This window comes from Typopeltis vanoorti, chromosome 7, assembly GCF_054136105.1.
Source record: "Typopeltis vanoorti isolate ZY-2024b chromosome 7, IOZ_Tvanoo_1.0, whole genome shotgun sequence".
Lineage (NCBI taxonomy): Eukaryota > Metazoa > Arthropoda > Arachnida > Uropygi > Thelyphonidae > Typopeltis > Typopeltis vanoorti.
The window spans coordinates 45,547,519-45,562,821 of NC_143555.1; the positions used below are offsets into that span (position 1 = coordinate 45,547,519).

The 15,303-nt window shown below is 36.2% G+C and overlaps 1 protein-coding gene across 3 annotated transcripts in view; it reads right to left on the minus strand.

The window, feature by feature from the left end:
- arg (arginase) overlaps positions 1 to 15,303 on the minus strand; it is a 273,733-nt gene that overhangs the window by 236,966 nt on the left and 21,464 nt on the right. For all 3 annotated transcript variants that reach the window (XM_090395245.1, XM_090395244.1, XM_090395243.1), the window contains one exon: positions 6,855 to 6,927. In XM_090395245.1, the coding sequence (XP_090251371.1) occupies positions 6,855 to 6,927 (73 nt within the window). The remainder of the gene's footprint in view (positions 1 to 6,854; positions 6,928 to 15,303) is intronic.

Genomic DNA, 15,303 nt, shown 5'->3' on the forward strand with positions numbered 1-15,303 from the left:
TAGTATACTATGTAAAATGTAGTTCTCAAATGGCAAAGGACTCAGTAATAAGCCACTGGCAAATTGAATTTCAACTGCCACCATTATTCAAACACTCATCTCTCTTTCTCTCTCTCTCATACAGTATTCACCCATTTCTGATGTAGCTGCCAAGATCCATTCTGCTAATTTCTAAGTAACAAAAGTTCTTCCCATTTTCTACATATTACGCAAACTTGCACTCCGCCGTTCTCTCACGTGTCACATTTCTAAGTGCTGGGATGCGTACATGCTGCAAGTACCACATATCTTTACATAGCGAGGTGTTGTTACAGACCTGGTGGATCAGTTGCTAGTGATGAAGAAATGCATCACCAAATAAAGACAATGAGTGTGAAAAGAGTAATTATAATGGGAGACTTTAATTATCCAAATATTGATTGGGTAGCAGTAAAATCTCATGAGAAGAATGAAACTGAATTTATTGAGCTGTTGCAGAACAACTTCTTCAAGTAGCATGTGACAGAAGAAACTCAAGATCAAGAAGTATTAGATTTGATTATAGTGTCAGAGGGTGTTTCAGTTAAAGATGTAACTATTCTACCTATGGTTGGTGACAGTGTTCATGCAGTACTCACTTGGGAAGTGACTAAGTTTATGAATTATAAATTAAAGATGCCAAAAAATTATATTCTTGGTTTAATTCTTTATCCAAGTAAGCAAACAAAGTTTGCACCTGAAGTAATTTCAGGACTGGGCAACCCATGTGTTGAGGCTTAAGTGCTGTGCAGAATTCATGTTGGAGGTTTAATAGAATATTATCAGCACTGAGAAAGGATTAAAACTAATCAAAAATCGTGATTGCAGATGTATGATTTGTGTTCTTCTAACCGGATGGATGCTGATCTGCCTGTCTGTCTGTCCGAAGTAAGCCAGTTTACAGGTACATGGTACTCTATATACTCCAGCCACTGAGAGAGGAGGGAGCTGGTGTTGGGTGGAACGGATAAAGGTAGCAAGTTTACGGTGGGGCTTAAAAGCTGTATGGAGGGTGTACTTTTTTTAATGATCTGGCTATTTTTTCTGATGTACCACGGATGTAAGGTATGGTGATGGCATTTCTGAAGTCCTTCTGAAGAGATGGTTGGGGAATGGGGAAGGATTTGATTATTTTTTCATATATATTATATTATAGGAAAAAATACATATAATATAGATTACAGTAAACCCATAGCTATGCTATCCCTTATGTTAAAGGATTATCAGAAAAAATTAACAGAATTCCACACCATTATAATCTTAATGCCACTTTTAAATCACCTATGAAATTAAAAAACATATTCAACTCCTCTAAGGATTCTCTCCCCCTCCCCCCACCATTGACTCACCCTGGAGTTTATCATATCTACAGGAAAACCTCGCTTAACGCAATTAATTAATCCATCAATTAATGGGCACAAACATCAGTTAGCATAAATTTGAAAAAAAAATTATGCATAATCTATATTAGAGGATAAAATCATCAGAGTTAATAAAAATCAACTGCTTAAATTTTTATTTAATGTCTAAATATTTGATTGAGCTACTTTTTTACAAAAAAATTAAGGAAAGATGTTTGAATAGTGCTCGACTTTTTCATCTCGTCATGCAATTTGCGATATCTGCCGATTGCTTTATCAAGATTTTGGTGGACTTTGAGGCTTTGTTCCATATCAGGATCAGCATCAAACAAAATTCTCCTTAGCATGCTCAATGTGATTGAAAACCAGCTCAAGTTCTTTTGCAGTTAGCTTCTTAGTCGTCTTCTTGTTCATGCTCCTTATCTTTTCTTCATATGCACACTGTTCTTCTAGTTGAAGGAGATTATTCTCACTTAACTGTTCTGAATGGGAATAGAACAAGTTTCTCATTCATTAAATCCAAGTTCTTTTCCAATTGTGCTGATTTCTTTAGTAATGTTATCAGCTGAGTTATTAAAACCAATGAAATCATTTGCACAGTGAAGTAAAACCTTCTGCCACACGGCTCCGTCAGCTTTCTTTATCAGTCTTTCTCCTTTCTATATCAGAGTTTGAATATAATAAAGCCTTATAGTTATCTAAATTAAAACAAAATGAAGGAAAAAGTGATTGAGCAAGAGAACAGAGATTGCACGTGTGCTTGCGATGATAGCTTTGAGTCAAATGCCGAGTCTCGCAGGCCACTGCCGATGCACTGCGACTACCGCATCGAAGTGTTGCTGCTCGCTGTGGATTGGTGACAAAAAATTTTGTATAAAATAAAAAATCATGTTAACTGATTAATCACTTGCTTAAAGCAGGAAATAGTATCATTTCACTCACTCACGCTAGCTGATTATCGCACGTATCAAATTCGTGTTAAGCAAGGTTTTCCTGTATTGCACCTGTAATTTACCTTATATTGGTGAAACTGGACATACAATCCCTATCCATAAAAAAAAAGAACACAAATGACATTAAATTTAACAATTTTGGTGAAGCAGGTCTATCAGATCATGCTCTTCACACCCTACATCAAATTGATTGGAAAAGTATGTGCTCTTTACATCATACAAAAACTTGGTGTGAATGGAAATTTAAAGAAGTCTGTGAAATTTTGATTAACCATCCTAATCTTAAGAATGGTAGCATAAAAATCCCAAAAATTTGGATGGCACACATTCAGCTAACTTAGTTCTCCAAGTTTTCCAGCAAACCCTGACTTTAAGACTCTAAGTAATTATTTCAGCTTTTATTGGCCAACATCCATACTGCTTTAATTTATATGTATACTTATATGAGTAGCTTTTCTGTGAACATGTTGCTCTCTAGTTTAATTTATTTTTGTAACTAAATAGATAATAATAATAACAGAACTTTGATGCAGTAAGTTTTTTTTTTTTTTTTTTTTTTTTTTTACCAGAGGTCAGGCCAATAGTTTTAACAGTTGACCAAATCAATGTAGCTTTAGCATACCATGTAGATTGCAGTGCAACTTTTTTCTTTGTATTTATGTGTATACTCCAGATGATGACCTTACTGTGAAGGTTGTACATTGAGTGATTATTTTGGTTTACATCAAACTGAAGTTTTACTTTAACATGGTGGTTTCCATAATTTTTACAGTGAATACTGATCACTGTGTAACCATGAAGGAAAGGTTATATATGATATATTTGCTTTAGCAATCTGCTCATGTTCTGTAATACAGTGACATAAGGGAAATGAATTAACCATAATCTGGATTTTGCCAAGGCTTTTGACAGGATTCCACATGACAGGCTGTTATATAAATAATAACCATGCTGTTCTCTATGGAAGGTAGCAGGATTTTGTTAAAGGGTTCTGCATTAGCAATATGTTCATATTCTATAGTAATGACAACAGAGGTATAAGGGGAATGGATATCCCGCAATACTTCCATGGTTGTGGAATGTGGCCAAAGCAGGAGAGGATTCCACAAGAGGCTGTCATCATTATCCTCATCCTTTCAAGGATTTAGGCCCAATGTCTGTTCTGGTCTCAATCTATCTTTTCCTTGATCGTCCTTGACTTTTATGTCCTCCAAATGGGCGGATCAGAGTATCTTTCTGGGAAGTCTCAAACTGTCCATTCTTTCAATACATTAAATCCACATCTTTCAGTATTTGTATAATTTGTCCAATACTGAGTCTATTATTAGTTCTTTATGTATTTCTATGTTTCTTTTTTTGTCCCATAGAGTATAGCCTGCTGTCCTTTGTAGGAATTTCATTTCTCCAGTTTCTATTCTTTTTTTCTTTGTTTTTATGATCCATAATTCATTTCTGTATACTAGAGAGGATCTTGCCAAAACTTCATAAACTCTTATTCTTGAATGATTTTGAACTTAATTAGGTTTGAAAATGTTAACTGATCATACCTGTTATCTTTAAAAAGTTTACAATTTTGATATCAATATCAGCTTCTTTTGTATGATACAGCACATCCAAGGTAACATGTTATATAAACTCAAAAAGATGGATATGAAAAATAGTAACATGGAAATGAGAGTGGATGATACATACCAAAAATAGATGTCTGGAGGTGCTAAGACTAAGAGGAATGGGAGGGGGGGGGAAACAGCTGTGTACCATGGTGTCCTGTAAATGGGCCATGATAATTCAACTAGTAAATTAATGATGTAAAAGAAAAGACATAAAAAAAGGAAAAGCAAAGGGAACAATATCTTAAAATCACAAGATGGTAAGCCTATCATTTATAAGGAGGAAATATTGGGAAGATGGCAAAAATACACAGAGAATCTGTACTATGCAAATAAAGAAGAAAAACTTAACACAAACAACCAAGTTAGTCATGATTTTCTTCATAGTTAAGCATGTAATGCAATAAAGGGATAAAAAGATAAGAAAACAGCAGGAAGCAATGAAATCATAGTGGAAATGTTAAAAGCTCTTAACGATATAGGCATAAGTGCTTTGACAATGGTATGCAACCAAATTTACAACACAGGATATCACCCAAAAGACCTGAGACAGTCAATCTTCATACCCATTCTAAAGAAGCACAATGCTACAGAACGCTCAGCATATAGAACAATTAGCATTATGAGTCATGTTGCTAAATATTGTGGTTATTGTGTAATTTGTTGTTTATAGTCATATCACAGGTACCTTAAAGATTACTGATAAAAATTATTCTGCAAAGAAACAAAATAAAATTCAACTAGGAAACAGGTGAAAATCAATTTGGATTCAAAGAAAAAAATGAAACAGGAGATAGTATTTTCACTTGAAGAACAATAATAGAAAGATATCTAGAAAATAATAGAGAAATTTATATATGCTTTGTAGACTACACCAAAGCTTTTGATTCAATCAACCATATGAAACTGATCAGGTGCCTCAATAAAATCAGAATGGATGGAAAAGATATAAGGCTGTTAACAAATCTATACTGGGAACAAACAACAGCAATAAGAACTGACAATGAGATGTCTAAAGAATTTACAATTCAAAGAGTTGTATGACAAGGATGTATACTATCCTCAACACTCTTTAATTTATATACTGAAGAAATGAACAAGGAAGTTGAAAACATAAAAGGAGTACTAATAGGAGGAAGGAATATAAACAATATAAAATATGGTGATGATACAGTTCTGTTGGCAGAAAATCAAAAAGATCTAGAAAATCTAATCAACAATGTAAGAATTATGAGTGAAGAATATGGTTTGCTTTTTAATCCCAGGAAAACCAAGACAATGGCAAAACCAGCAAGTAGACAAATTTATCTCGGCATCTTAATAATAGAAGATGGAAGAAGCACAGCAGAAATAAAAAGAAGAATTGAAATAGCTAGAGAGAAATTCAACACAATGAAAAATTTCCTGATATCTAGAGATCCGAGTATAAAAATGAGGATAGAGTTGACAAAATGCTTTATATGGCTGAGACCCATACAATACTATTGTATGGAGCTGAGACATGGACAATATTAAAGGAATCAGAAGATAAAATTAAAGCTTTTGTTTTTTGAGATGTGGATTTTAAGAAGAATACTGTAGGTATCATTGGATGCAGAAGTTCTACAAATGATGGGAGAAAATAAGAAGTCTTAAAACTATCAAAAGGAGAAAGGCCAAATATTTCAGACATTTGCTAAGACACAACAGCCTACAAAAAAAAAAGTGGTCTGGAAAGAATGCAAAGAATTACTTGGAGCAACAATCTTAAGAACTGGACATATCCAGCATATGAGAAATATGCAAGGGAGGCACAGGAATAAAGGTGGTGGAGAGACATGATAGTCAACCTCCTGGATGATATATGATGATGATGATTAATGATATTACAAAATGCCTAGTTGCTGACTGGAGTAGGTGATAAGGAATACAACTGATATATAATCTCTGCAGATTAATAAATCCCCCTTGCATATAAAACAAAAAAAGTGGGTCTACTGATATGGACTAGATGACTAAATACCAAGTAAGGTCTATTATATGTGATTTAACTAGAGGCAGAAATTGTAGGAGATTGCTCTAGCTGTTTTTTTTTGTTAGTACTACTTCAGGACTGAAGGCAATTAGCTAACCATTGAGAAATAACTTGCTTAGTTGTGTGAATTAAGATAGTGTTGTTAAAGGTGAAAGTTAATGAGCATAATGTTATTTATTGTCAAAGCTTGCCTGTGGTAGAGTTTGAGAATGGGGTGAGACTCATTATTTCTGAGTCCAACTGTAAGATGAAGTGCATAATCAAGGTTTTCCAAAAATGAAGTTGCTGATCACTGAGAAATCAAAACAGCTAATAAAATGAGCTACAAGTTTAATTGAAGTTCTCAAATATCTGGTTAGGCTTAGCAAATACATCAATGGGTTATGGTTTGCCAGGCCTAAATGAACTCTGCAAATAACTCTATATGATGGAAGATGTCACAAACCTGTTTTGCAACATCTTCTGTCATCAATGTTTATGGAATACTTTTGCTGTGCACACGCTATAAGCCAGGTATAAAATGAGTCCTGCCCACTTCATTTGTAGTTGTCTTTGGGCACAGGTACCAAGTACTTTCATATTAGCTAAAAATTTGGAATTATTCAGTAGCAGATTTTGGTCCCCCCTCATAATCAGAATCTGACAATAAGTTATTGGATTAACTCGTTTATTAACTAATAAAATGATCTTGGTGAGGACTAGTTCTGCTAAAAACACACAAGGCTAGTTAATGGTTTACTAGATACTTTGTGACTTGATGTAATAATAAATAAATAATTAACATATTATACATTACAATATGTTATATATTGTAATAACTTGCAATATGGTATATATTGTATAACAATTACAATATGTTATATATATATATAAAACATAGTGTACATTAACATATTACCTATGCTTTCAAGTTCCTTTAAAAGTCCAGCCTTTCGCAAAAAAGATGGTGCTTTTTCTACTCCTCCTTTTCTCTACAATTAAAGCATATTATAAAAGTTTACTACATGAACATCAATATTTCACAAAGTTTTATGCACACTAGTTATTTAATTCTGCACCTTCATGAAATAACTGCATGTCTTTAACACTGATTGAAAAACTAGAAGAAACTAAAATTATTATAGTAATGTAAAATATGACATCCATCTCCCATCTCAGTTCTGGATGGGGTGGGGGAGAATATTCATATATTACTCATAAAACTCAACATAACTGACATCAGAACACTAAACTCTTGGACTTTTCCAGTGTCAAACAGAGGTTCACCATTGATAATAATTGGTAAAATAGCAAATAATTGGCTGCCGGTCCTCCCGTGAGTCTTTTGACTCCATGGAAGCCTGATTAATAATAATAATAATAAATAATAATAACAATAATGTGGGAAACGAATTTCATTACTATGCAAAACCAACACGAAGCTTATGATCTGAAGTAGCTTAAAAACTTTGTATCTAGAACAGTGTTTCGAGATTATGTTAAAAAAATGGCTGCAAATATTTAAAAAATAAATTTAAAATTAAAAAGAGCCTGGTTAGCTCAGCGGATGTGGCGTTTGCACACCGCCGCGCTTGGCCGCACGAAGGAAGACTTGGTTTCGAGTCTAGTCGGCGACTAGAGGAAATTTTTCTAAGCCTTTTTTCGACCGGTTCCCGAGTTAGTCGATCTCTGGCACGGGCAAGCGGGTTTTTCGTCCTGTAAACTCAAGAAAATCGACCGTAGAACCCACATTATTTCAGACATTAAATATATTGTGTTAAGGTTAGGGACCACGAGATGGCGGCACATTTGAGCCGTCTCTCTTCACTGCGTACCGCTTAATTAGTGATAGCCGTGGGCCATCTGTCTCTGATTGGGTACCAGTGGAGATTGAACTGCCCACTCAGTCTCCAAAAGTTAGATAGGGCTAAATGGCCTCGCCTACTCCCGTATACAGGAATAAAAAGGCGTTAGCTGATTTAAAATTAAAAACCCTTAGCCCACCCACAGTACTAATATACTCTAGGTTCACAATCCATTTTGAGTGGGAGTCGCATAAAAAATAAATAAATAACAGCTATCACATAACTTTCAAACTTTTCCAACATTTTCAACATTCAGATAACTGGTTAGATAACAATTAACAGACAACGGAAAGCCAGATGTCAAAGTAACTTGTATATACTTTCAGGCCACAATACAATACTGCATAATGAAACCGCAACATATATCCAGAATGACAAAAGACTATTTTTATTAAAATACAGTATTATTAATATCGATAATATTATTAATAATTTATAATTAATTATTATATATTAGTTGATTTAAATATTTCAGTATAAATTAAATTTAATTAACTTAAATATATTAAATAATTTAAATAAAAATTAATTATTTATTAATTAATAAAATTCATATTATTAAGAGTCTTAGATCTGGTTATATTATCAGAGAATGTGATTGTGAATGGAGTATCTAATCTTCCCCTGGTTAGAGAGTGACCATGAAGTCTTATTGCAGCCAGTTGCACAAGAACTTCTATTAAAAAGGGATATATGTGGAACTACGAGGCTGGTGATTATTGAAAGCTTAGGAGACAACTAGGAGCTATAGCATGGAAAGAGGAGTTGAGTGAGAAGGATACAGATGTTGTGTGGACACAGATCAAGAATTATTTAATAACAGCAATGTCTGAGCATATTCCAAAGGTGAAACAAGAGTAAAATGGATGAATAAAGAGATTAAACATGAAATCTGGAAGAAGTAGGCAATGTGGAGGTAACACAAGATAAATGTTCGTAATGATCAAAATCACCAGGAAGGTGACTCAATTGATAAAGACAGCAAAATTGCATTATGAGAAGAAATTTGCCAATCAGCAAAGAAAAATCCTGGTGAGTTCTTTTGATATGTGGTAAATAGAAAGAAAAATGACTATGGGAGGATGATGCTGGTTAATGACACCAGCAGATTGGTAACCAGTGCAGCAGATATAGCTGAAGTATTCATTGAGCAGTTATCAATATATTTCATCCTCATGAAGGCAACATCAGGAGAAGCTGGAGTGTAGAGGAGGAGAGACCGATGGTGAATGAGCAGGAAGTGTATACAAGGAATGAAGTAAACTTGATGCTAATACGGCAACAGGACTTGAGAGTATCACCATGTGTCTTGAGGAAATGCTCAGTGGAATTAATGGTGACTTTGGCACACCTCATGAACATGAGTCTAGTCTAGCAACAGAGTGAATCCCAAAGGAGTAGAAGGTAGGAAAAATTATTCCAGTTCAAAAAGGGGAAATAACTGAGGCAACAAACTCTCTTTTCCTATGTGAAACTGTTTAGCCCATTCCTTCAGTGGAATATGAAGAAGTTTCCCCATAAACACCATCCAATCGCTGTTTGATAGTACTTGGAGAAAGCCCTTCTTTGTGAAAAACTTTATCACAGAGCGGTACCCAATTTTTAACATTAGAGCTACTCAAAGTGCTATGTGATAGTCAAATGAGTGCCCCCCCAAATTAATGATGCAGCTAGAGAGGAAACCGTACACTAAGCTCCCCACAGATGGTGCTATCTGTCACATACAGCTTTTTAAAATTGATGTGAATTTTGTACGTCAGGCCAGAAACTTTTGGAACCTACTGCATATAAGTGGAATTACAAGGCTGGCTGAAAAGTTGAGGTCAGATTTCAGCAGTGCTATGGCTTGAGAATTTGAGAGAGAGAGAGATGTTGATCGTGTATGGGAGATTGTTAAAGGGTGTTTAAGGAAAGCAGTATCAGACTGTATACCCAGAGTCATAAGGATAAATCAAGTTGCAGTAAGATGGATGAATAGTATTATTAAGCAAGAGTTGTAAATAAAGAAAAGGCTGTGGAAGAAGTATAAAATAGCACACAAAGGATAAAACCCAATATAAAACTGATCAGCACACAGTGAGCAATACAAGTTACAGGCAAGGAGAGTGACCTGTATGGCAAGAAAGGCTAAAGCTAATTATAAGAGGAAGCTAGATGATGAGTCCAAAAGAAATCCTAAGGCATTATTTTGCTATTGGCAAGTAAAAGGATTAATTACTATCAAAGGACGACTTTAAAAAGAGTTGATGGTAGGGAAGTAACAGAAGCAAATCAAAGAGTTGAGTTACCTAGAGGTCATTTTGCAAAGGTATACCACCTTGGTTGCGATATTATAATGCTGAATGCAATATCACAATCAAGCTGAATGCCAAACTGACTGATAGAGATAGAACAAATAGAAGTGCTTAGTACACTGGTGTCAAAAAGCTACGGATGAACTACATTTTTATAGATTGAAATACGAATTGTATATGAAAGCATTGTCATGACTTCAGCCAAATCTCGACATAAATTTGTTGCTAGCATATTACTAAATTCTATTACACAAAAAATGTGTTACAAATTTCATACAAATTAAATTGCAATGCATTTTTGGCAAAAGTTATAATTTCCTAAGGATGTTGTTAGTATTATTAGTATATTGTTAGGATGTCAGGGACCCATTGGGGGAGGCCACATACACACCAGCTATCATGCTTATTCTTGAATTCATTCACACTGTTTGCACACACAACATCCAATGGCAATCCATTCCAACCATGCACCATTCTATGAGAAAAAAAAAATCTAACCCTCACTCCCTTCTTAGCAGAGTTCATTCTCAGCTTCAGAGGATGCTCTCGTGTTCTTTCCTCACCAACATGAAATGAAAAATTCCATCAACTGATATCCCGTATGACCCTTTCAGGAACTTGTAAGTCTCAATCATATCACCCCTCTTTCTCCTATTTGCTAGTTTCTGCAATCTATAAATTCTCCATCTGTCTTCATAATCAGTAATCTATAACAATCCTGATATAATTTTTTAACACTCTCCTTTGCACTCTCTCCACTGTATCAGTGGAGATAAAATGCAACTGAAACCAGGAGACCAGACTTGCCCACAGTAGCCCAAGTGAGGTCTTATCAAGGTCTTGTAAAGAAGAAAAATGACATCCATATCTTTACATGTCAAAGTTCATTTCAGCATTGCAATTATCTTTTGAGTTGTATTTGCAGTCTTTGCTACTTGGCCCCTGAACTTCAACTTGCTACTAACACTTCAAGATTCCTAGCCTAATCAGTTTCTTCTAGCATAATCTCACCAATATAATACAACATTTGGATATCTAATCACACTAAACTGCATCACTTTATATCTACTGATTGACATTCATTTTCCCATGACCACAATTCCAACCTATTCAAATCATTCTGCAAGTACTACATATTAGCAGCATTCCTAATTGCCTGTCAAATCCTTCCCAGTATCATTAATTAACGTACAGACTGAATAACAGTAGACCAAGCACTAATCCTTGTGGCACACCTGCTTATTTTATTTTATTTTTTTAATTAATCTTTGTACTGGTTATGGGCAATACTACTCCTACATCACGTCCAGACTTGATATAGGCCTAAGCCTTTACAAGTATTTTACCCTATGCCTGTTCTAGATATCACTGTAGTCATTCTCTGGTGGCAATGCCATGCCACCAGTGTGCCCTGTAGGGTCCTCAAGGAAAGAACTATTATATCCTTCTGGATAAGCCCAAGCTGTATTAAGTTCTTATAGCTATCTGCGCTCGATACGCCATGCAAAGAGATGGTGTTGGTAAACCTCGGAGTTGCCCCATGCTCCTCCCGTATCTTACTAACTAGATCTTGGTTATTCTTATAATAGTTTATCTTATTATTATGGCTATAGGGTGCCCTGTTCCCACCACCTGGACATCAACTACCCAAACGTCACCATCTCTTTTAATCATTAAGTATGGCTTACGCAAACCCACTGAGGTCCTATAATGTGGTTCCACAGCAGTCTCGCAACCTTTGTTCTTAAAGCGGTTGTTCAGAATGAAGACCACAGCGTCATGCCTCCACATGTGGACCCCATTGGTGTGGAAGCAACACATGGCTATATGAGACAATGTCTCACTGTAGTGGCAGCCAGCCCTACAGTTTGAGTCGTCACTACCCCATCAAGCTATGTGGGCTCGAGTAGACAGGGCAGTGATCCTCATCCTGATAAGGCCAATATACTCAAACCCAGGGAGGAGTCTGGTGCCATCCCAATCATGCTGGGGAGGAACCAGATATGACTCTTTTAAAGGAGCACCATCTACAGAACAGCGCAATAGAGATGTCCGTCTCTTGTGTTCTGCGGGTGCTGACTCAATTAAGGTACCTTGATAATGGGACCAGCCTTTAGCCTGTCTAAAGTCTTCTTGTATTAATGGGCTATAGAAAGTCGCTATGCAGATAGGGGACGAAGAAGATTAAATCTTGCAAACTCACATCCCCTGCATATCAATTTTTGATATGTCAGTCACACCAAATTGAATTGACATCTATTTTTGCATGCCCACAATTCCAGCCTATGCAAGGTATTCTGCAAGTACTGTATGTCAACAGCATTCCTGGTCCTTTGTTATTCAGTCTATACATTAATGATATTGGGAAGGATTTGACAGGCGACATACAGCTGTTTGCTGATAATGCAAAGATAGGTATCTTTGCATTATCAGCAAATAGCTGTATGTCGCCTATCAAATCCTTCCCAATATCATTAATGTACAGAACGAATAACAAAGGACCAAGCACTGATCACTGAGGAACACCACAGGTTACCTTAAATCTTTCACTCACATCCCCTGTATACCACTCTTGATATCTGTCAGTCAGCTATCCTTTTATCTATGCTAATATTTTCTAATCCAAACTCATATTCTTCAATTTATGCAACAGTCTACCATGCTGTATTCTGTCAAAAGCCTTAGCAAAATGCAAAATTATCACAGTGTATCCATTCCCCTTGTCTAGTTCAATGATAAGGAATCAATGCACAGTGTTAAGGAATGGTTAAGGAATTAATGAGTGAGTGGTAAGGAATTAATGTACAGTAGTTACAGAAAACTAAGCAGAGCGAGATATTTCAGTATGGAATGTGTCCACTCCAAGATGCAGCTCTCACAATGTTGTACCATGCTTAGCACCAAGTGATTCAGAAGTTCTTGAGGCAAACTGGCCCTTTCCTCCTTTATAGCAAGGACAAAGTTTTGTTTGTTTTCCAGAGGGGAGTTTCGAGCAGAAATGCATCTCCCTGTTGTGTCCCAAACATGTTCTATGGGGTTGAGATCTGGAGAGAGTGCTGGCTACTCAATTCGATTAATATCCTCCATCTCCAGAAGTATCTCCACTGCTTGTATAATATGTGGTGTGGCACTGTCATCCATAAAAATGAATTCTTCACTCACAACACCACAGAACAATCAAACATGACTTTGAAGACCTCTGTTGAACTGTCGTTCACCAGTCATAGTCCTTTTTTCCAGCACTTAATAGCTCAGGGTGTCCATTAAGCATAATGCCTCTCCACACCACGACCCAGCACCACCATATCTATCACTTACAAGAAAATTCTCCAGATGGTAAGCAGTACCGCTTTCAATGCCAGATCAAGTGTCATCTAGAATCGGATGATGGACTAAAACAATTCTCATCTGTAAGAAGTACATTAGCCCATTGGTGTCTTGTCTAATTTTTACGGATACAACTCCACTGAAAATGTGCTCTACAATAAGCTATGGATAAAAGGATGCAGACTACAAAGCCTGAAGGCTTGTAGTCTGCATTCTACACAGACAGTCTATGGCTTACTAGTTGCAATGCCTTACCACAGTTTGTCAAGATATCTGCATACCTGTGCTTGAATGGAGGGAACTGACAAGTTGACCTGCCATGATGCGTTGATTATGTTTTGCTATAACCAAAAATCTGTCTTCATGTTCTATGATAGAGTGAGCGTGACCTCTTAGCAAACATCTGGAACACATTCTATTAGTTTGAAATGACCAGAGCTGGATATGCTGTATGAGATTCCAAACTCTCCAGCAATATCAGTAATTCTGCGGCCTTCTTTAAGCTTAACAATAATTCTTCCTCGTGTGAAGTAAACATCTAGGATGTTTACAATGTCCTGTAGACATTACACGACATTGAAGTTTGCAACTTTATTCTTTCACAAAAAGAGCTTCCTTCAAACATGATTTGCTTAGCGCAGCCTTTTCCATTTATTCTGTTGAGTGCTACCATGTGACCCCCTTTGCAAGCAATTTGAAAATTTGAATGTGTGCCCACTCAAAATCGTCAGTTATACAAATTGCCACAAGCTGATTTGTCTGAATTTGCAGTTGTAATCTTCAGAAATATTGTTCGTTCTTAGGTTCGTACACTAGTCCAAATTAATATCATTAATTTGTATTATTACATGACACCTCCAGGGAGTCTAAAGACACATCGAGGGATGACACCTACTCTACAACTCTATCTCCACCACTCAGTCTACCACTATAATGAACCGCAACTACACCAACGCCATCTACCGCCCACCACAACCACTAGTATTTTCAATAGACTCACAAACATCGCTTCTGGATCCACAAAGGAGGATCCAGAATGATGACAATGATTGTTGCAGATCTATGGAATTCATTTCAGTAAAATTATGGAGACCACAACCATGATAGGAATAATTACTTTCATAAGAATATTAATAGATTAATTATGATTAATTTGTACATTAATGATACTGGAAATAATTTGACAGAAAATATCCACTTGTTTGCTGATGATCCAAAATTGAGAAGAGCAGTAGTCAATGAAGGTGATGTAGATATCTTGCAGAATAACTTAAATATGCTGGCGGTATGGGCAAAAGTAAATGGTTGTCACTTTAATGGGGCTGAGATAAGGTGATGCACTTTGGGTGGATGAGATTGTATGCTTTGTACCATATTAATGGAATTCAACTGCAAGAAGTTGTTGAGGCAAGAGACTTCGGGGTTACTGTTGACAAAGAACTGAAATTCAGAGGACATATTGCAATGGCGGCCAAAACAGTACATCAAATTATTATTATTATATCACACCTCCAGGGAGTCCAAAGACTCATCGAGGGAGGGCATCAACTCTACAACGCCTTGTTTCAGTGCTTCATCATCACGGCGGTAGATGACCAACGCCATCTACCGCTGACCACCACCACCAAATTCTATGGTTGTTGAAGAATACACTGACAAGCAGTGATAGGGAGGTTATTGTTCTGCTTTATAAAACATTAATAAGACCACATCTGGTCACCTAGATCCCTCGGTAATGAAGAAGTGGTGGAGAGGATCCAGAGGCGAATGACAATGATTATTGCAGATCTATGGAATTCATTTCAGTAAAATTATGGAGACTTCAACTATGTTAGGAATAATTACTTTAATTTCCTGATGTTTTAGCCTTCATATTAAGGTC